General features: G+C 46.0%; 1 protein-coding gene across 8 annotated transcripts in view; it reads left to right on the top strand.

Annotated features, from left to right (window-relative positions):
* Positions 1 to 21,468, top strand: part of atp11a (ATPase phospholipid transporting 11A) — a 48,646-nt gene that overhangs the window by 10,532 nt on the left and 16,646 nt on the right. For all 8 annotated transcript variants that reach the window (XM_010886303.5, XM_034289718.1, XM_013139921.4 and 5 more), the window contains exons 2-17: positions 13,035 to 13,157; positions 13,277 to 13,366; positions 13,593 to 13,781; positions 13,882 to 14,010; positions 14,146 to 14,249; positions 15,201 to 15,251; positions 15,342 to 15,406; positions 15,743 to 15,824; positions 15,987 to 16,137; positions 16,245 to 16,442; positions 16,570 to 16,743; positions 16,926 to 17,092; positions 17,962 to 18,033; positions 18,211 to 18,284; positions 18,534 to 18,637; positions 20,645 to 20,826. In XM_010886303.5, coding sequence (XP_010884605.1) covers positions 13,035 to 13,157; positions 13,277 to 13,366; positions 13,593 to 13,781; positions 13,882 to 14,010; positions 14,146 to 14,249; positions 15,201 to 15,251; positions 15,342 to 15,406; positions 15,743 to 15,824; positions 15,987 to 16,137; positions 16,245 to 16,442; positions 16,570 to 16,743; positions 16,926 to 17,092; positions 17,962 to 18,033; positions 18,211 to 18,284; positions 18,534 to 18,637; positions 20,645 to 20,826 — 1,955 coding nt within the window. The remainder of the gene's footprint in view (positions 1 to 13,034; positions 13,158 to 13,276; positions 13,367 to 13,592; positions 13,782 to 13,881; positions 14,011 to 14,145; positions 14,250 to 15,200; positions 15,252 to 15,341; positions 15,407 to 15,742; positions 15,825 to 15,986; positions 16,138 to 16,244; positions 16,443 to 16,569; positions 16,744 to 16,925; positions 17,093 to 17,961; positions 18,034 to 18,210; positions 18,285 to 18,533; positions 18,638 to 20,644; positions 20,827 to 21,468) is intronic.

Here is a 21,468-nt window from a genome sequence, read left to right as displayed (position 1 = left end):
TAAAAAAGTGACTGTGAATCAGTGGCAGTAATACCGTGACAGTGAAACAGTGGCAGTAATACCGTGACAGTGAAACAGTGACAGTCATTTCGTGACAGTGTAACAGTGGCACTAAGACAGTGACAGTGTAACAGTGGCACTAAGACAGTGACAGCAAAACAGTGGCAGTAATTTTGTGACAGAAAAACAGTGGCAGTAATACTGTGACAGTGAAACAGTGGCAACAATAGCATGACAGTGAAACAGTGGCAACAATAGCATGACAGTGAACCAGTGGCAGTAATACAGTGACAGTGATACAGTGGCAGCCACATCAAGTGCATTGTATCTGAATGTTGACGTGATCTGCATGCTGTTCTTGTGGCAGATGGAAAATCATGGGAATAGCCTAATTAGTGTGGTTCCTCTGCACTGCTACACCCAGCAGTGCCCCGCACAACACCCACACTTGCCTGGTCCTGCCCTGGACACGCTGCTCTGGGAACACTCACCATGGGACTCCTACCATCACACATATACTTGGATGCTGGGATTTAGGTGCTGCCATTTCCTATCACTTCACTCCTCGTAACCATGTACGATATCTCTGACCATGCTGGAGGGGTCGAGGTACGACGCTGTGGATGTCTACTGCTAACCTCAATCAGCTGGGCAGAACCCCAAAAACACCATTAGCAGTCCTGGTCTTAATATACCACAATTTAATTTTCAAAAAACAACGATCCTGGTTTTAATATACTGTACAGATTGGGCCCAGAGGTGCCCTCAGAGATAAAACCTGACAGTTCTCTCCCATATGCAAAAATATATTTTCCAGATTAACGGTTAGGTTTAGCGTAAAACTTGTTTTAGGTGCAGGCATTAGGGGTTAAAGTTAGGCTCTAAGGTCAGGTTAAGTATAGATCTAAAGGTTTGGTTATTGTATTAACAATAAAAAAAGTTTAAAAAAAAATTATTATTCTGTTCTGCTCCCCACAATAATTGAAAAACAAATGTGCGTGTGAGTGTGTGTGTACGTACGTCCACGGTATTTTTGCCTATATAATGTACGTTTCTTGTAGCTCAGCCACTGCCAGGAAAGTGTAATTGAGAATGTTCTTTCCTGCCAACTCTAGCGATCAATCAAAACACTTTAGAGGCATAGTAACGGCTTCACAATTGAACTGCCGACAGGTTTGTATTGAAGGTGAGGAGATTTTGAGGAACTGCCTTTGAAACGTTTTACGATATCCCTCCAGCATACGCTAACCACAGAGATTATGCCTTGAACTGGGTGAAAGCCCTAGCCCTCAGTCCAACATATCAGGACATAATATATCCTGCATTTAACGAATCACAAACATTAGAAAGACACCACCCTACAATGAACATAAAAATTACTAACCGCTCGCAACAGGTCAGTCCACAGGTCAGCGGTGGTAAGCTCAGGTCAATGACACAGTTCGACTTAAATTAGTATTAAACAACGGTAACGTTTCTCAGTACGTGTAATCTTCATAACAACGGTAACGTTTCTCAGTACGTGTAATCTTCATAACAACGGTAACGTTTCTCAGTTTGTGTAATCTTCATAACAACGGTAAAGTTTCTCAGTTTGTGTAATCTTCATAACAACAGTAACGTTTCTCAGTACGTGTAATCTTCATAACAACGGTAAAGTTTCTCAGTTTGTGTAATCTTCATAACAACAGTAACGTTTCTCAGTACGTGTAATCTTCATAACAACGGTAATGTTTCTCAGTACGTGTAATCTTCATAACAACGGTAACGTTTCTCAGTACGTGTAATCTTCATAACAACGGTAACGTTTCTCAGTACGTGTAATCTTCATAACAACGGTAAAGTTTCTCAGTTTGTGTAATCTTCATAACAACGGTAACGTTTCTCAGTACGTGTAATCTTCATAATGCCAAGTGTGAATCGTGTTTAGCTGCGCGTGTCAGACGTTGGACGTTAACACTCCTCCATCCCCCCACGTTTCTCGTGGTGCCGGCATCAGCAGAGTGGTGTGCATGTGTGTTTTTGTGTGTGTGTGTAGTGTCTCTGGAAACAAACAAGAAAGGGAAACAGTGATTTATGTGGAGCTGGTGTAGAGAATGCCCAGGAGGTTTAGACTAGTACAGCACAGCGTCTTCCTCTGGCCTGGCCTCTATGTAGGCAGGAGTGGAATAACAGCGATTCGGCAGGCCTCTATTGAGTCTATAGCGGCCTGCTCGCTGTATGAAACCACGCCGCCATGATGGATCACTGCGTTGCCGCTACGCCTTCTATCAACTCCGTGTGTGAATCGCAGTTGCTGCGTATCTGACAATATTTCCTTGTTCCTGAAATGTATTTCCCTTCCGAAATAGAAATTCCACGTGTGTTGATGACTGAAGACATATTCATGTCACGGATGTGCAGCTATGACAAGTTCTGTAGTGTAACCACTGCTTGTGAATGGGGTGGGTGATTGCGGGGAGTCTCTTTCAGACAGATCGCTGCCTCCGTCTGGTAGGGGTTATATAGGACAGCCGATGTGGTGTTCTGCTCTGGTGAACCTGATAGAAGGACATGTCTGTTACTGACATGTTGTGCATGTGCATAACTGCAAGCTAATAATGGTAAGGTGGTTATGTGGAGTTTGTTTCCTAGCATTAGGCCATGCAAATGAATGGGCCACTTAATATGTGCTTTGAATACGAAAGTGGACTCCAGAAACATCGCCATTTTAAGTTGATGAATAGATGAAGAGAGATATACAGTACATTTCTTCATGGTTTCTGCTTTATTTGACTGGAATGTGGGAAGACTTAAAGGAGAGTTTTGGCTAAAAGAGCAATGAAACGGATTTAAAACCATTGTGTTTTGGGGTTTGTTTATCAAAAATATCCTTGTGTGGAATTGTCACAGGAACATAGTTGCAGTAATTCATGAGACGGCATTGGTCCTTTAATATCACCTGTAGTGTAACTGTTGATTTCATGAGACGGCATTGGTCCTTTAATATCAACTGTAGTGTAACTGTTGATTTCATGAGATGGCATTGGTCCTTTAATATCACCTGTAGTGTAACTGTTGATTTAATGAGATGGCATTGGCCCTTTAATATCACCTGCAGTGTAACTGTTGATTTCATGAGATGGCATTGGCCCTTTAATATCACCTGTAGTGTAACTGTTGATTTCATGAGACGGCATTGGCCCTTTAATATCACCTGTAGTGTAACTGTTGATTTCATGAGACGGCATTGGCCCTTTAATATCACCTGTAGTGTAACTGTTGATTTCATGAGATGGAACTGGCCCTTTAATATCACCTGTAGTGTAACTGTTGATTTCATGAGATGGAACTGGCCCTTTAATATCACCAGTATTGTAACCGTTGACTTCACAGTGCTTGTGTATGATGTCACTAATGTGCTTATGGCCAGTGTCAATGTGTCATAAAGTTCAACGTGTCATAAAGGCACAGAAGCTGTATAATGATCATTCAATGTGTCTTAAGGTTTTGGGTAAAGGACTGTGTATACTCCTTTGCTGACTGGCAGTCCATGGGGGGTGGAAACCCAGACAGTAGATGATGTTACCTTATATTACGGATGAAAAAACATTCTGCCTCTTTGGTTATCAATGACTACAGCCTTGTAGGCTTCTGGGGAGGGAGTTGACATTCAAGTGCTGTCTTTCTATGTCAATGTTTTTTTTCACTGCTATTGTCTTCCCCTGTGACAGTTTTTCTGTGACTCTTTCTCTGTGAACTGTCTTCCCCTGTGACTGTTTTTCTGTGACTCTTTCTCTGTGAACTGTCTTCCCCTGTGACTGTTTTTCTGTGACTCTTTCTCTGTGAACTATATTCCCCTGTGACTGTTTTCTGTGACTCTTTCTCTGTGAACTGTCTTCCCCTGTGACTGTTTTTCTGTGACTCTTTCACTGTGTCTGTTTTTCTGTGACTCTTTCTCTGTGAACTGTCTTTCACTGTGACTGTTTTTCTGTGACTCTTTCTCTGTGAACTGTCTTTCACTGTGACTGTCTCTGCCCTTCTGCCGTTCTTTTGGACTCCCTCTGGTGCTTGCTGTCTATCATGTCTGCTTCGTTTCTTTTTTTCCCTGTCTTTGACACTGGTGTTCAGGGCTAGAGCTAAATGTTATCATCCTGAGATCTACCTGCTCGTGGAGCGACACACACACACACACATACACACACGCTGGCACGTGTAAACCCACACAACTGATTTGTGAGCCCCCGGTTCATTGAAAAGAGGCTTTACTCCAAAGGTAGTTCACTCAATTCATAAAGCTGTGTTCTGGCACGATGAGCAGCCAGTTAATATCCCCCACTGGGCCACCAGGCAGAGTCTGATTATTACCCCCTGAGTCGCATCAAAGTCCTTGAGGATGAGGGGAGGGGCTCTTCACATTGCCGGCACGATTTGGCACGTCACATCCTCTGAATGTGACGTCAGCGAGGGACGACAAAGCCCTAGGGGCTCTTGAGGTCCGCCTGGCCCGGGCAACCCAGATTGGGTCTAATACCCTGACCTGCCTTCCTGCCTTGGCTGTGCCCCCAGGGCTTAAAGTGATTAGTTTGATGTCATCTACTCATGAAATCTGTTCTCTCTTTTTCTCTCTCTGTCTCTCTCTCTCTGTCTCTCTCTCTCTCTCTCTCTCGTTGGTTTAGGACTGCTGAAACATCTGGCTAGCCACCCGTAATGCACAGACACACACGGACAAACACGCAGACAAACATACGCATACACACTGGTACACTCACACACCATGCACAGCTGGCCTGTCGTGCTCCTGGGTTCAGTAAAGCCTATTAGCTGTGTAAACACGACCCGTTGATTGGCCCCTATGGTCCTGATTGGAGAGCCGGTAAAGAGAGACACCACGGTAAAGAAGTCCAAACAATTGTCCCCCCTGCAAACGTCCACTCTCCTTAGCAAATCACTGATGTAGGTAAGAGCTTTAAGCTAAAGAGTCGGTTGATTTGCATCTCAGTGTTGTTGTGTTGTTATTGTGGATCAGTCTCAGGGCTTTTTGGTAACTTTGGTAACTGGGCTGTGTACCTCCGGGCAGCACAAGAAGCAGGCAGATGGAGACCACAGCTGGGCTGCAATCTGTGACTCAGCGTCTCAACTCGTACATTAAAGCCCACCTGTGGAGCTAAAGAGTTCAGCTAACCGTCCTCCATTTTGGCTCTGAAAATTCCATGGTGCTCCTAAATGGTCACTGTACAATAAATGTGATTTTCTTAGAACTACTAACATCAATTATTTTTAAAGCTTGAACAAAAACAAATGATAGTTTAGGACTACCATCTCAGGGGTTTCTAGATATTGTGTGTGGACCACTGGGAGAGTAGCTGCTGCTTTTGGAAGATGTTCATGCTGATCCTTGTGAAATCCAAGTCTTAGTAATATTGTGCTGGAGATCTGTTGATTTATTGTACAGGACAGATGAAGCCTTGCATACTTTTTCTGTATGTGCCTAGTTCAAAGTGGAAAGACCACAGAGGAATACTCGCTTGTTGGAAGTAGTCTGTAATGTAAATCCTTTTCTCCTTGGGAGTAGTCTGTAGTGTAAATGTTTTTCTCCTTGGGAGTAGTCTGTAGTGTAAATGCTTTTCTCCTTGGGAGTAGTCTGTGGTGTAAATCCTTTTCTCCTTGGGAGTAGTCTGTAATGTAAATCCTTTTCTCCTTGGGAGTAGTCTGTAGTGTAAATGCTTTTCTCCTTGGGAGTAGTCTGTAGTGTAAATGCTTTTCTCCTTGGGAGTAGTCTGTAGTGTAAATGCTTTTCTCCTTGGGAGTAGTCTGTAGTGTAAATGCTTTTCTCCTTGGGAGTAGTCTGTAGTGTAAATCCTTTTCTTCTTTGCTTCACTAGCCTAACAACTAATTATTCTCCTAATCTCTGGAGAACACACACAGGCACACAGCGTGCTCTCTCTCACACACATACACACACACACACATTGTTTAACTTGTTGTGTTTGATTTGTTGTCACAGCGCTATTTCCCCAGCTGTGTTTTCTGCCAGTCTTCCTGATATTTAAAGCCTGCGAGACGATCGGCTATTTACAAGCTGGGGACTGGACTGTAGAGATTCCCCTTATCGCTCTTTCTCAGTCCTGACATAGCCTTAAATTACACCCACCATTTTCTTTCTGTTGTTTCTAGCTCAGTGCTAGTGGTTCCCCTGGTTGCGGTGGAAGGACACAGATCTCCGCTTTCCGCCATTACTGTCGGGCTAGCGAAATTCTGCTAAGGCTTCGTGGCCTCCGGTGTGGTGCTTTGTTCTGGACATGATGCATTGTCCTGTCTACTCCCGACAACAGCAACAACATTTACAGCGGTTTGTAGGGCGCTGCCGGTTGCCCAGACAGAGCTGTGGGACTGATCCCGGGCCTCTCTGTGATACTGTGAATGAGCCAGCAGGCAGGCTGGCATGTCCCGGAGGGAGTGAGGCTGAAATCTAATCTTCCCCGTCCTCACCCCCACCTCTCGCAGTTCTGCTGTCGATGGCGAGCGTCTCTGCCGAAGTCCCTATCAAATATTAACACTTCGGATCTCACTTTATCATTCGGAATGTCTTTACTGGCATGACAGACCGGCGTACATGTTGCCAAAGCGTGCTGTGGAAATAATAGGAATTCATTTGATACAGTAGAAGTTATGATAGTTTGTTTGTCTCTCGCTCTGTCTCTCTGGCTCATGTCGGTCCGCCTGTCTCCTTTCTGTTTTGCTATTGGTGACTTCCTGCTGCAGGGATGTTAGGAGATCTAAGGGCTTGTCCGTTAGAGTCCTGGACGCAGTCCAGCAAAGGGGGAGGGGTTATCCTCCACTTCCTGTTTACAGTAGTACAATACCTGTTATACACATTCCCCACGTCTGTCCCATAAATGAGTGGCTGTTCATGGGCCAAGTGGAGCAGCAACCCGCCTACTAGGGACTGAGATTGTGTACCGGTACGTTTTCCTGGAATGTCAACGAACAATGACTTGACCGCGTCAAAACAATCGTTGCCATTGGATTTTGAGAAAGACAGTCAGAATAGAGTACTCGGCAGCAGCAGAACAGACAGAGCAGGGTCGTGCTAAATGGATGCCCCCGCTACTATGCGATGACAGGGAACCATTGCTTATCACAAGGAAGCAGCGTCTGATCTTTCAAAGGGCCTCGGCTGCCTGTGTGAAACAAGGTCGAAAGTGGATGCATCCACTAAGTGAATGCGACAGAAAAATGCCACCCGCTTTGGGTCCAATAGCAAAAGGTCTTCATTGATTTCTCTCCCATGTTATTCCTCTCACTATAAATACTCTCCCGACCCAGCACTAACTGGGGGATAAAAACACCAGAATAGAAGTCTAGTATAACATCCAGATGGATCAAAACTCGGGCTTAATCGAAACCCTTTCAGTTGATTAGACGCAGACAGGTGTTAATGCCTCGCTTAATCCTGAGACGAGCTGAAACGTGATCAATAAAATGATGCAGTTGGTTAAGCACCCTGTAAACAGGTGTCTGTAGCTGGAGGTAGGTGGGCTAAGCCGGGATAGAGAGACACGTGTTTGAAGACCATTACTTTGTGACCGGACCCTACTGACTGACCAGAGCACTCTCTCCAAGAGGGAGGAATCAGCCGTCCACTATGAGACACTGAGTCAGCCCAGATATTTCCATAACCAAGCTGCACGCACGCCTGTCTCAGGCCTCAGACGAAGGAGAAGTGAAACCATATGGTTCCATGTGAGTTGTGAAATCAACAAGGCATTTCACTCCCTGTCAAACATGATTGACACTGTGGTTCCTTGTCGAATGGTTCCGTATTGTAGACCCCGACAAAAGGACTGTAGCGCCAGAAGAGGTCCCTGGCATGCCTCAGTCTAATGTGTGAGAGATACAGTGGAGAATCTGGAGGATCCCACAGACAATCCTAGCTTTGATCTGTCTGACTGCAGGCTCAGGCTGACCGCTCTGCCATTCCATTCGAACCCCGGGGCACTGCATTCCATTCTCCTATAATTACTCCACTAACCACAATGCACCTCTGTGTGAAGTGTGCGCGACCCATTTGAACAACCCGAAAGGGTTACCACGCAAGACTCCACAGGAAAGTAAACCGAGAGGAGAGGAAATAGGTATTGTCTAAGTAAGATAGAGCCCCGACTACCACACAACAATCCTAGACTCTGTGTACTTCATGAATCTGTGCCATTTGGTTGGACTGGGAGGAACTGTACTGTAGCAACAGCATTGTCTTCTTTAGAAAAGGGGAAAGGGTCACACTGAAATCATTCACTAGATATTTCCGTCCGGCGTGCTGTCTAAGTCAAGGGTGTTGTACATTACAAAGAAATGAGCAATTCCACCATCTGAACAGTCAGCGGTCCCGAAGCCATCGGTTTCTGGGACCATTTAGACCATTCAGGCATTTTTGCGTTCTGAATCAGAAGAAACAGGACAGAAACAGGTTTGGGTAACCGGGGTAACCGGGGTAGGGGGCAGGTGGCCCTGTTCCGTGTAGGCGGCGGAGGAGGGGCAGGAGGCACATGGAGAAGAGTGGGCGAGAGAACAGGGTGTTGGCAGCATTTGAACAACAAGCCAACTAGAGTCGGTCTACATGCATTCCCTCCCCTCACGGCTCCTCCAACACAAGACCCTGTTACAGTTGGGCTCAAAAGTTTGCGTACCCTTGGATAATTGGTAATATATGTACCATTTGTAAAGAAAACATGAGTGAACAGGCAAAACACATTGCTTTTGTTTCTTATGGGATTCACATTCAGCTGTAGGCCATAACAGAATGGCACAATCATAAAACAAAACATGGAAACAGGGAAAAAAAACAGACCCCTGTTCAAAAGTCTGCATACCCTCAGTCCTTAATACTGTGTATTGCCCCCTTTAGCATCAATGAGAGCGTGCAGTCTTTTGTAATATTTGTCTATGAGGCCCCGAATTCTTGCAGTTGGTATAGCTGCCCATTCGTCTTGGCAAAGTCTTTGGTCGTCTTGCATGAACCACATGTTTAAGATATCCCCAGAGTGGCTCAATTGTATTAAGGTCAGGAGACTGTGATGGCCACTCCAGAACCTTCACCTATTTCTGCTGTAACCACTGGAGGGTCAACTTGCCCTTGTGCTTAGGGTCATTGTCACGCTGGACTCTGGAGAGTCCAAGAGCGTCTCATGCGCAGTTTTCGTGCAGAAGGATGCAAATTGTCTGCCAGCATTTTCTGATAACATGCTGCATTCATCTTGCCAAGATTCCCTGTGCCTTTAGAGCTCACACCCCCCAAAATATCAGTGAGCCACCACCATGCTTCACAGTGGGGATGGTATTCTGTTCTCTATAGACCTTGTTGACCCCTCTCTAAACATAGCGCTTATGGTTGTGACCATAAAGCTCTTTTGGTCTCATCACTCCAAATTACAGTGTGCCAGAAGCTGTGATGCGTGTCAAGGGGTTGTTGGGCATATTGTAACTGGGGTTTTTTGTGGCACTGGCGCAGTAAAGGCTTCTTTCCGGCAACTCGATCATGCAGCTCATTTTTGTTCAAATATTGTCGTATTGTATTCCTTTAAACAACCACACAGTCTTTTTCCAGAGCAGCCTGTATTTCTCCTGAGGTTACCTGTGGGTTTTTCTTTGTATCCTGAAGAAATCATCTGGCACTTCTTAATAAGTGGTTGAAGAGTACTGACTGGCATTTGCAAGGCTTTGGATATCTTTTTATATCTGTTTCAATCTTTATACATTTCCATTACCTTTTACACGTCTTTTGACAGTTATTTTCTTCTCCCCATGGATCAGTATCTAGCCCGCTCAGTGCATCCAAGTGAGAGCTAACAAACTCATTGGCTATTTATACACAGACACTAATTGCAATTAAAAAAGCCACAGGTGTGGGACATTCACCATTCATTTCCATTTTCACTTGTCATCCTATGACTCTGTAACAAGGCCAAACCTTCAAGGGTATGTAAACTTTTGATTAGGGCTATTTGGGTGATTTCTGTTATCATTATGATTTAAAAAGGTGCCAAACAACTATGTGATAATAAATGGCTTCATATGATCACTATCCTTAAATAGCATCAGTCATATTTTCAAAATCAATGCAACATTTCACGAGTTCTGCCAGGGTATGCAAACTTATGAGTGGAACTGTATACTGGTTTACCATCTGCAGTAACCATTCATGATGTACCACACATAATGGTTCTGGTCCGATACTCAAAGCTTCTCTTCCTTCCCTCGTATTTGCAGCCAAAATCACACCTTGGTGAAGACTGAAGAGCCTGGATTTTCACCTGTCCTGTCGTGTTAGATCAGCGATTAGCGGTCTCCGGCAGGGAGGATGTGCTGTATTTGTGTGAAGTATTCAGGGACCGGGGAGTGGATTTTCCTTGGTATGCATCATTAAATTCAACCTGCCACGCGTTGCAACACGAATTTCTTGCCTTCAGGGTCTATTTCACAGTGGATCTGTACACATATATGTTGCTTTTAAATTCTTATAGTGAAAGGAGGGTTGTTTAGTAGGGTAGAATATTTCTTACTATCTGAAAAGGCTGCAGGTTAATGTGTGTACCCTGTGGTGGTTATTTGTCCAATTGAGGGTGACTCCATTTCCTCTGTCCTCGCTGAGGGCAATGGAGGAGGAGCTCCTCTGCTTCTGAACGAAGGTATATCTTTCGTTCTCTTGCTCTTTTATCTCTTCCTCTCTCTTCTCTTCTGTTCTTTGTATTCCAATGTGTGCTTGAGAGTGAGAGAGTGAGACTGGGCGAGTGAGAGAGAGAGCTCCAGTGAATGATGGAACGGTAGATTGCAGAGAGCCAATGACACCGACGCCAAGAGGGTTAGAGGAGGGGAGATGGGAAGAGCAGGCTCTTATCTGCTGAGGAGAAATCACAGATGGTCCTAGTTTGTCTGTTCAAAAACAGAGAACAGAAGGACACTCCTCCTCCTGTCTTGTCTCATCTCTTCTCCCTCAGATCAGATCTGAAGCTGGATAGCAAGGGCTGTATCTCAATAGTCTATTGTGGCCTCCTCTTCTCCACTCATATCCCCTCTTATGATTGCAGTCCTATAAGGGGACCATTATAGGACTGTTTCCATTGCCTGTTTCTGGTCAGATAAGAATTTTTTTGTCTCAGTGAATGGCAGATATCCTAGTTGCTAGAGCATCTGACCAGATACCAGAATGTGACCGAAAGGTGAAAAATCTGTTGTGCCTTAAGACCGATAATTTACTGTGATATCTCCCTACGTGGTTGCTGTAATTTGTTAAACAAAAATGCAGAAAGGTGGAGCCGCCTCCGAAGATGAGACAAAAATAGCTGAACCGTAGTGGGAATAACATGAGTGGGAGACTGTGACTTCTCACTGACTTAATCCTTCGAGGAACAAATGGAAACTAGGGCAACTATCCCAGGCAACAGAGACCCATTCACCCAGACTGGGGTTACAGTCACCTGTCTGGATGCTGCAGCAGAAGACGTGCGTGGCCTGGTGTACATGTTAAAAACCTGATTAAAAAAAGAAATCTTTCTCTATACATGTTTAAACACGTCTGCTTATCTGATCAAGGGGAGGTCTGTGGTATCACGACTTATGTATAGCTCCTGGGAAGGTTTCCGTAACGCCCCATGACATCTTTGCTATGCATATGTATTAAGTAATGCCTTAACAACAGACAAGTCAGACTTAGTTGCCAGCAGCGACAAACTGAGACGACAAGCCACTGATGTAAAAGCTATGTTGACACAGGGAAGCGCTGTGAGCTGTAGTATAGTGATTCCATAGTAGAAAACAGAGCAGTGCGCCAGGACTGCCCAACACAGGATTACAGCTTATTATAGAGACTCAGTGGACTCGCCAGCTGTTATAGAGATTCCAGACAGACTCAGACATAGAGATGGACAGACGCGGGCTGACACAAAAAAAGAAATAGTAAGAAAGATCTTTCTCTAATGCACCATCCTTGGTGTTCTGCTAGTGCATTAAACTGTATCTAAATAAAAGCAGAAATGTTGACTTCAATAACTTATGAAACCCAATTACTTTTTGGCCTCCAATGAAAGTCAATGACTGCCTGGATCTAGTCCTACAGACTCCTTTAGATGTAAGTACCTGAACACACATTGCTTTATAAGTCATAATGATAAACCACTCCACTAACTGGTTACTTTGGAAGCTGTGAGAATATATTTACTGTATTTACAGTTGGACCAAACATGGCCACAAATCAACGGTTATTAGTCCAATAGGTACAGCCAGAAAGACATTGATAAAATTCTTCAAGGCGGTCTCTATCTGACTCCACTGAGTGAATCTCTCTGTCTGGGCTTGTTCAATGACAAAGCCCTCTGCAAACTGGCAGATGAATATATATGTACAAAACAGTTAACACCCGTACTCTTACGATAACTGTTGACTTGACTCTTTTGACCACAGAAAGTCAAGACATCCTCTTAACACCAGTCACTGGCCTGGGGGACTGGATCTTTTTGACCACAGGGAAGAGACAGACTGGCCTTTCAACACCACTTCCAGCAGCATCTGCTCTCCCCATCCAGGGACTGGTCAGGACTGACCTGCTTAGCTTCCGATACTAGCCAGCAGTGGGATGTAGAGTCCCATGCTTCAGCCCATAATCTTATTTGTTTTGCTTCTATTTGATTTTATTCACCTTCCTTTTGACCAGATTCTCTCGTGTTTGACTCCAGAAAGGGATAAAAAAAATATCTGATTCTGATTTCTTTTTACTATGGTGTGTTTATGGTAAAGGTTTGTTTCCGTAGCTTAGCATGGGTGAATGATTGGCGACCAACCCGTTATTCAGGGGAAAAGACCTGCGATCAGTGACTCCTGACAACACATCAAACCAACACATCAAACCAATCGACTGTCTTGTTTGGGCAGTCCTTAACACGCAGGCTTTCGGACATTCAGATTGTTTTGGATAAAGGAAAGTTCATCAGACCTCCGAATCCAGTGTGAGAACATTGTTGAGCTGGCGTTGACCTTTGACCTTTGGTCCTGTCCCGCAGTGTGCTGGAGAGGAGAACTGGGTGGATACCAGGACGGTGTACATTGGACACAAGGAACCCCCTTCGGGATCTGAGGCCTACATCCCCCAGAAATACCCAGACAACCGCATTGTCTCCTCTAAGGTGAGAACCACAACCGTGTTATAACCTTGTTGTGACCCTGTTGCAACCCCATTAAAACAGTCTTAAAACCATGTTACATCCACTTTACAACGATGTGCTGTTGCTTTCTCTTTCCACAGTACACCTTCTGGAATTTTGTACCGAAGAATTTGTTTGAGCAGTTCCGGAGGGTTGCCAATTTCTACTTCCTTATCATATTTCTTGTACAGGTAAGGCCTCAAACCAGACGCCAGAGAAACGGAGAGCATCCAGCTTTCAGGGATACAGTCCTCTTCAACCTAGCCCCCCCCCCCCCCCCCCCCCCCCGAAGAAAAATAAAAAGCAGGTGTAAAATGTATTATTCTACACCTGCTTTGTTAGGTCAGGTCTCGACTGGCTTCGGACGATATTCAAAAACAGAAAGTAAAACCACTTCCTCTCTCTCCCACACTTCAGCTGATCATTGACACTCCCACCAGCCCCATCACCAGTGGGCTGCCTCTGTTCTTCGTCATCACCGTCACGGCCATCAAACAGGGCTATGAGGACTGGCTCCGGCACAAAGCAGACAACGCTATTAACCAGTGTCCAGTGAACGTGGTGGAAGGCGGCGAGGTGGTCAGGAAGCAGAGCCGCAAGCTCAGGGTGTGTATTTTCCTCTGGGCTGGAGCAGGGTTGAACCAGTTGGCTTCTTTAGACCTCAGCTGGACACCTCCCTCCCTTCCCTGCCTCCCTCCTCTCCTAGGTGGGTGACGTGGTGCTGATGAAGGAGGACGAGACGTTCCCCTGCGACCTCATCCTGCTGTCTACCAGTAGGGAGGAAGGCACGTGCTTCGTCACGACGGCAAGTCTGGACGGGGAGTCCAGTCACAAGGTGATGAGGGAGGGAGGGAGGGAGGGAGGAGCATGCACTGGCCTGCAGGGTTTCTGATCTAACTGACTGTCCATCCCTCCCCCGTCCCTCCCCCATCCCTCCTCCATCATTCCATTCCTCTGTCCCTTTACAAAGACCTACTATGCTGTGCAAGACACTAAGGCATTCACCACAGAGGAGGATTTTGATACTCTTCTGGCTTCCATTGAATGTGAACAACCACAACCAGACCTCTACAAGTGAGTGATTACAGTCAAGACTACACAGCACTACACTGCACAATGCTACACAACACCACAATACACCACACTAAACAATACTACACTACACAACAGTATACAATGCTACGCTAAACAATACCAGACTACACAATACAACACAACACCACAATACACCACACTAAACAATACTACACTACACAACAGTATACAATGCTACGCTAAACAATACCAGACTAAACAATACTACACAACACCACAATACACCACACTAAACAATACTACACTACACAACAGTATACAATGCTACGCTAAACAATACCAGACTACACAATACAACACAACACCACAATGCACCACACTAAACAATACTACACTACACAACAGTATACAATGCTACGCTAAACAATACCAGACTAAACAATACTACACAACACCACAATACACCACACTAAACAATACTACACTACACAACAGTATACAATGCTACGCTAAACAATACCAGACTACACAATACAACAGAACACCACAATACACCACACTAAACAATACTGCACTACACAACAGTATACAATGCTACGCTAAACAATACCAGACTACACAATACTACAGAACACCACAATACACCACACTAAACAATACTACACTACACAACAGTATACAATGCTACGCTAAACAATACCAGACTAAACAATACTACACAACACCACAAAACACCACACTAAACAATACTACACTACACAACAGTATACAATGCTACGCTAAACAATACCAGACTACACAACACTACACCATACCGCACAACACTGCACAGCATGGCACACATTTACACGTAAAACAGACAGACACTTCTATCCAGAGCTACTTACAATAGTACCACAAAACCACATCTCAACAATCAGTACTGGTTAAACATGTTTAGAGGGAAAGTAAGCAAAACACATCAATTCACGTGACCTCTCTCCCTGACAGATTTGTGGGCCGAATCAATATTTATTCAGACAGAAACGAGCCCATTGCAAGGTATGTCAATAGAAATTGACTCAACATTTTAAATATATATATTTTTTTTGTAATGGAATTTTATAGAAGTGTATTTGGTTTTTGTTTCAGACCTTTGGGATCTGAGAATCTTCTTCTCAGAGGGGCGACACTGAAAAACACCCAACATATATATGGTAAGATCCTACCTTGTAGTGACATCACATAGTTGGAATGGGAGTGGATTGTGGAATGTTCAGATTCCTTTACAACAGAACAAATCCCGGTAGGCAGTCCCCGTTTGTTGCTCAGATGACCAAATTAAACAAGATTTTGCTTCTGTGTTTCAGAGATTATTCTTTCCAGTGTTAGTGCAGAAGAATTAAAGGCTTTTCTGACATGAACAAGAACAAATGTCTTGTCCTTTACAAGAGCAATCTGAAGTTTCTGCAAAAACTGGTCTCGTGCGTCTTCCCATCATCTGCACTGAGCTCTAATCTCACACACGGCCCTGTGTTTTTTTTGTCTTCCAGCTGTTGCCATCTACACAGGCATGGAGACCAAAATGGCTCTAAACTACCAGTCCAAATCTCAGAAACGCTCCGCAGTAGAAAAGTAAGGCTCTGTTTAACCACGCACGTTGTACCCAGACAGGTCATAGATTACCGTCTTAATACGTCCACACCCGTCCTCTGTCTCTCCCCTCCTGTCTGTCTGCTGTCTCGCCTGTCTGCCGTCCTGTCTGTCTCTTCCCCTCCTGTCTGTCTCCCCCACCAGGTCCATGAATGCGTATCTGGTAGTGTACCTATGCATTCTGATCAGCAAGGCTCTGATCAACACCGTGCTGAAGTATGTGTGGCAGGCTGACCCCGACAGAGACGAGCCCTTCTATAACCAGAAGACTGACACAGAGAGGCAGCGTCATATAGTCAGTTACACAACTACAATTCCCAGAATTCAGCAGTCCGTGTAAAGTGTGTATGTGGTGGCTGGTGTATTTTCTCGCTGTCCAACTCCTCGCCTTTCTCTGTCTAGTTGATCCGGGCATTCACAGACTTCCTGGCCTTCATGGTGTTGTTTAATTACATCATCCCCGTCTCCATGTACGTCACTGTGGAGATGCAGAAGTTCCTGGGGTCTTACTTCATCATGTGGGACGATGAGATGTTTGACGAAGAGCTCGGGGAGAGGGCCCAGGTCAACACGTCTGACCTCAACGAGGAGCTGGGACAGGTAGCGGCTAAGTCCGCACGGCGCACACGCGCACACACACACACACACACACACACGCACAAGACATAACCGAACGCGCACGGCCCCATGCATACACCCACCGTCAACCCGATGCGTGTGTTCGCAGGTGGAGTACGTGTTTACAGACAAGACTGGCACACTGACGGAGAACAACATGGAGTTTATAGAGTGCTGTGTGGACGGCCATGTTTACGTGCCTCAGGCCATCTGCAACGGACAGGTGTTGCCAGGGGCGATGAGCATGGACATGATCGACTCTTCCCCTGGACCAGGTGGTAAGGTGAGACAGAATGCCAGTTACATACAGCCAGTTCATTTACTACATCTGTATGTACAGTAGAAGTTGGCCCTAACCAGTAATAAAGGGTCAGGCCCCTCCCCCACCCCTCCTCGTGTGTGCCAAAACACATGTCCGTGAAGTGAGTGTCGTGCGTGACGTGTTCTCTGGGCTTGGCTTGTCAGGAGACGGAGGAGCTGTTCTTCCGGGCCTTATGTCTCTGCCACACGGTCCAGGTGAAGGAGGAGGAAACGGTGGATGGCATCAAGATGGGCCTCCACCAGGGCAAATCCACCTCCTTCTACATATCGTCCTCTCCTGACGAGGTGGCACTGGTCGAAGGAATGAAGAGGTGACTGGCAATGGCGCACGCCCAAACATGCACACGCATACGTCAGCTCTCTGGATCAGACAGAAACAAATGGACGTGTGGTGTATTTAGGCGCGCCTATCCATTAGTCTGTGTGAAAAAGTAACAAGCTGAAAGATAACCGTGGCAGGGTTCAGTGGATGAAGTGGGATGAAACGCATGTCCATATGTGACGCAGGGCCGAATACTGTTACTAGAGCCCAGGTCCTCGGTCTAGCCCTCTGTCTGGCCCTCTGTCTGGTCCTCTGTCTGGTCCTGTGTCTGGTCCTGTGTCTGGTCCTGTGTCTGGCCCTCTGTCTGGCCCTGTGTCTGGCCCTGTGTCTGGCCCTCTGTCTGGCCCTCTGTCTGGCCCTCTGTCTGGCCCTCTGTCTGGCCCTCTGTCTGGTCCTGTGTCACACCTATATGGGTGTGGTACACATCCAGGAAAATACATGTAGAAGATCCCTGTAGGTTGGAGACATTGTCAGGTAATTTTTTAATAAATGTGTGCCGTGGAGCATATGCGTGTGGGCTCTATTTCCCTTCAGTAGAATTCTACTCCGCTATCTTGGAGGCTCCATTACTGCAGATTCACTCGAAACAGCCACTGGAGGGTCCAATTATCCCCTAAGCCTTCAATCATTGTTATTCGCTCAGCTTTGGGACACTTGTGTAAATGGCCTGAGGTATAAGTAAAAATGGGAAGAGGGGAAAAAGCATAATTTGGGATTTAGACACACAGACACACACACAGGCAGAAAGTATTTCTCACACGCAAGGATTTCAAATGAACTATGTTGCTTAGGCAGTTGAGCTTCAGTGGAACCTGCTCCCCTGCTCTGACAGTAATGGTACGTTCCACCTCCTCTCAGGCTTGGATTCACCTATCTGAGGCTGAAGGACAGTCACATGGAGCTTCTAAACAGGGAGGATGAGGTTGAGAGGTAAGCGTGTGCCCATTACTCCAGTCATGACTCGTGGGAAACACTTTCCCTCAGCCTATCAACCTGCCACCTTTATGTTTCACAGATGACACTGGGACCAGACATCTTCACAAGGATTGTAAAACATACCAAATCAGCCCTCATTAGGTCATTTTTCTCCGTCTCTGTTGAATCCAGGTTTGAGCTGCTGGAGGTGTTGACTTTTGACTCGGTGAGGAGAAGAATGAGTGTGATCGTCAGATCGAGTGGAGGTACTCTACACGCCTGCCCTAAAATGATAATGCTATGATATGTCGACCTGTTGTATCTATGAGTAATTAGCGAGGGCTGTCCTCTTTATAGCGACAGCTTGTTCGTTATTGCGTGTGTGCAAGTGGGTGAAACAGGCAGATGGCGTACCAGTGATGGTGGGAGGGTCAATGAGGAATGTTTCCAGTGTTGTCGCTCTGGTGATGAGGAACCTGTTGTAACCTACTTTGTGTGTTGTTGCGTGCCCACAGGGGAGCTGTACCTGTTCTGCAAAGGGGCCGACTCCTCCATCTTCCCCAGGGTGATTTCTGGCAAGGTGGCACAGGTCAAAGCCAGAGTGGAGCACAACGCTGTGGTAAACACACGCTATCACACCCAGCTATCATGTGTCGCACGCCACCATCACACGCACTAGAGGCCCGTGTCTTAAAGTATAGCTCCACATCTATAATTGCTTTAACCTAGGTGAAGTGAATAACACTGATACACCCATCAGCCATAACATTATGACCACTGACAGGTGAAGTGAATAACACTGATAATCTCGTTATCATGGCACCTGTCAGTGGGTGGGATATATTAGACAGCAAGTGAACATTCTGTCCTCAAAGTTGATGTGTTAGAAGCAGGAAAAATGGGCAAGCGTGAGGATCTGAGGGACTTTGACAAGGGCTAGACGACTGGGTCAGAGCATCTCCAAAGCTGCAGCCTTTGTGGGGTGTTCCCAGTCTGTAGTGGTCAGTACCTATCAAAAGTTGGTCCAAGGAAGGTAATACGGTGTACCGGCGACAGGGTCATGGGCGGCCAAGGCTCATTGAGGCACGTGGGGAGTGAAGGCTGGCCCATGTGGTCTGATCCAACAGATGAGTTACTGTATCTCAAATGGCTGAACAAGTTAATGCTGGTACTGATAGAAAGGTGTCAGAGCACACAGTGCATCACAGTTTGTTGCGTATGAGACTGCATAGCCTCAGACCAGTCAGGGTGCCCATGCTGACCCCTGTCCAATGCTGAAAGTGCCTACAATGGGCACACATGCATCAGAACTGGACCATGGAGCAATGGAAGGTGGCCTGGTCTGATGAATCACGTTTTACATCACGTGGATGGCCTGGTTGTGTGTGCGTTGCTTACCTGGAGAACACATGGCATCAGGATGCACTATGGGAAGGAGGCAAGCCGGCGGAGGCAGTGTGATGCTTTGGGCAATGTTCTGCTGGGAAACCTTGGGTCCTGCCATTCATGTGGATGTTACTTTGACATGTACCACCTACCTAAGCATTGTTGCAGACCATGTGCACACTTTCATGGCAACAGTATTCCCTGATGGCATTGGCCTCTTTCAGCAGGATAATGTGCCCTGCCACAAAGTAAAAATGGTTCAGGGCTGGTTTGATGAACACAACAACGAGTTCAAGGTGTTGACTTGGCCTCCAGATTCCCCTGATCTCAATCCGATCGAGCATCTGAGGGATGTGCTGGACAAACAGGTCCGATCCACGGAGGCCCCACCTCACAGCTTACAGGACTTAAAGGATTTGCTGCTAATGTTTTGGTGCCAGATACCACAGCACACCTTCAGAGGTCTAGTGGAGTCCATGCCTCAACGGGTCAGGTGGTCACAATATTAGGCAGGTGGTCATAATGTTATGGCTGATGGGTGTATATATTCACTGTTATTTACTGTCATTTTTATTGTCATGCTGCGTGGATTACAGTGGTTCAAGGACTGTTATCTTCTGGTGCGAGGCCCAATTATGTCAGTGCTAAAAGCTGACTCTTTTATCCTTTTTAGTAAATGTGTCCTCCTTACATAAGATGTTGGCCACCGGAAATTCAGTTGTATTGGGAATGTTTGTGAGAATGTGATTGACTGTCATCACTGAGTGTTTGGTGACAACATGCAGGGCGATTTACTGATTCCAACGCTGACAGAATTAGGACAGGTAGCCAGGCAAGGATGGCATAATTCTGGATACGGTCTGGGTTGCCAGTGGCAGCGGCACCAACCAGTTTCTGTTGACTGTCAGGGAGAATGTGTTTCTGTGGTTACGTTACAATGGGATGGCCAGCTGTGGTGCTGGTGTGAACCAGACTGGCGCTAAGAAAATGTCAGGAGTTTATTTATGTTCGCGCGTGGGTGTGCGTGTGTGCAAACTGGTATGGGAACTCTGCTCTACTTTTGTGCCAGTATGAGACAACTTGCGCTTTTTGTGACCTACTTCAGTGCGCTGTCACTTATGTAAGGGACTGTTCTTCTCTGGGACCAAGGCCAAGAAAACATTCTCTGTCACATTTTTTGTCAATTTCATCATCAAGTACCACTAGTCACATAAAATCCCCCCCCTCCCTGTCTCACCAGGAGGGCCTGCGGACCCTGTGCGTGGCGTACAGGAAGTTGAGCGTGGATCAGTACGAGGAGACCTGTCACCTGCTGAACAGCGCCAAGCTGGCCCTGCAGGACCGGGACAAGAAGCTGTCCGAGGCCTATGACCTCATCGAGAAGGACTTCATACTTTTGGGCGCCACTGCAGTTGAGGACAGGTAGTTGTTTTGTCCGTATAAGACTGATAAATGCCATGTAGGGTCAGGAATGCATCTGTTTTTCATATGGCTATCCTGCGCATGCGCTATGCTTGGTCTACAGTACTAGCACAATCCCTGCATTGTTTAGAACCTTTGGTGTGTCTGTGTCTGTGTTGGTTCCATGTTTCCTGAGCGAAAATAAAAGATCTCAGAAATGTCAATGCGCACTTCATGGGTCTTCATGTTTTGTTTTTTTCCCAAAGCTGCCTGGGAACTGGTGATATAATTTTGGTGCCGTCTGGCCTTCTCTAAGGCTAACATTAGCATGAACTGGAGCTGTAGTACTCAGTCAGTCAATAATGTGTGTCTATCAGGGCTTACTCCCGCAAGCTAATGAGCAGATGAGCACATTAGAGTTCCGTTCTCATCGATCTCTGGCATACATTCAGCGCAGCTGATTGGGTGGGTCTCTTATCGCTGGTCTGTCTGTCAGTAAAGGCGTCATGCAAAGTGATTTACCCTGGTGTCAGCACAGACATCTTGCTAAATGATTTAGTGTTAGGTTGTTTTTTTTCCCCACTGAAGAGAGCCTGTCCCAGCTCATCGCTCTTCATCCGCTTCACTCACTGTCATATCCCTGTTGGAAAAGGGCGGCACGGT

The sequence above is a fragment of the Esox lucius genome, chromosome 22 (assembly GCF_011004845.1).
Source record: "Esox lucius isolate fEsoLuc1 chromosome 22, fEsoLuc1.pri, whole genome shotgun sequence".
NCBI classification, from domain to species: Eukaryota; Metazoa; Chordata; class Actinopteri; order Esociformes; family Esocidae; genus Esox; species Esox lucius.
This window is presented reverse-complemented; position numbering and strand designations above follow the sequence as displayed.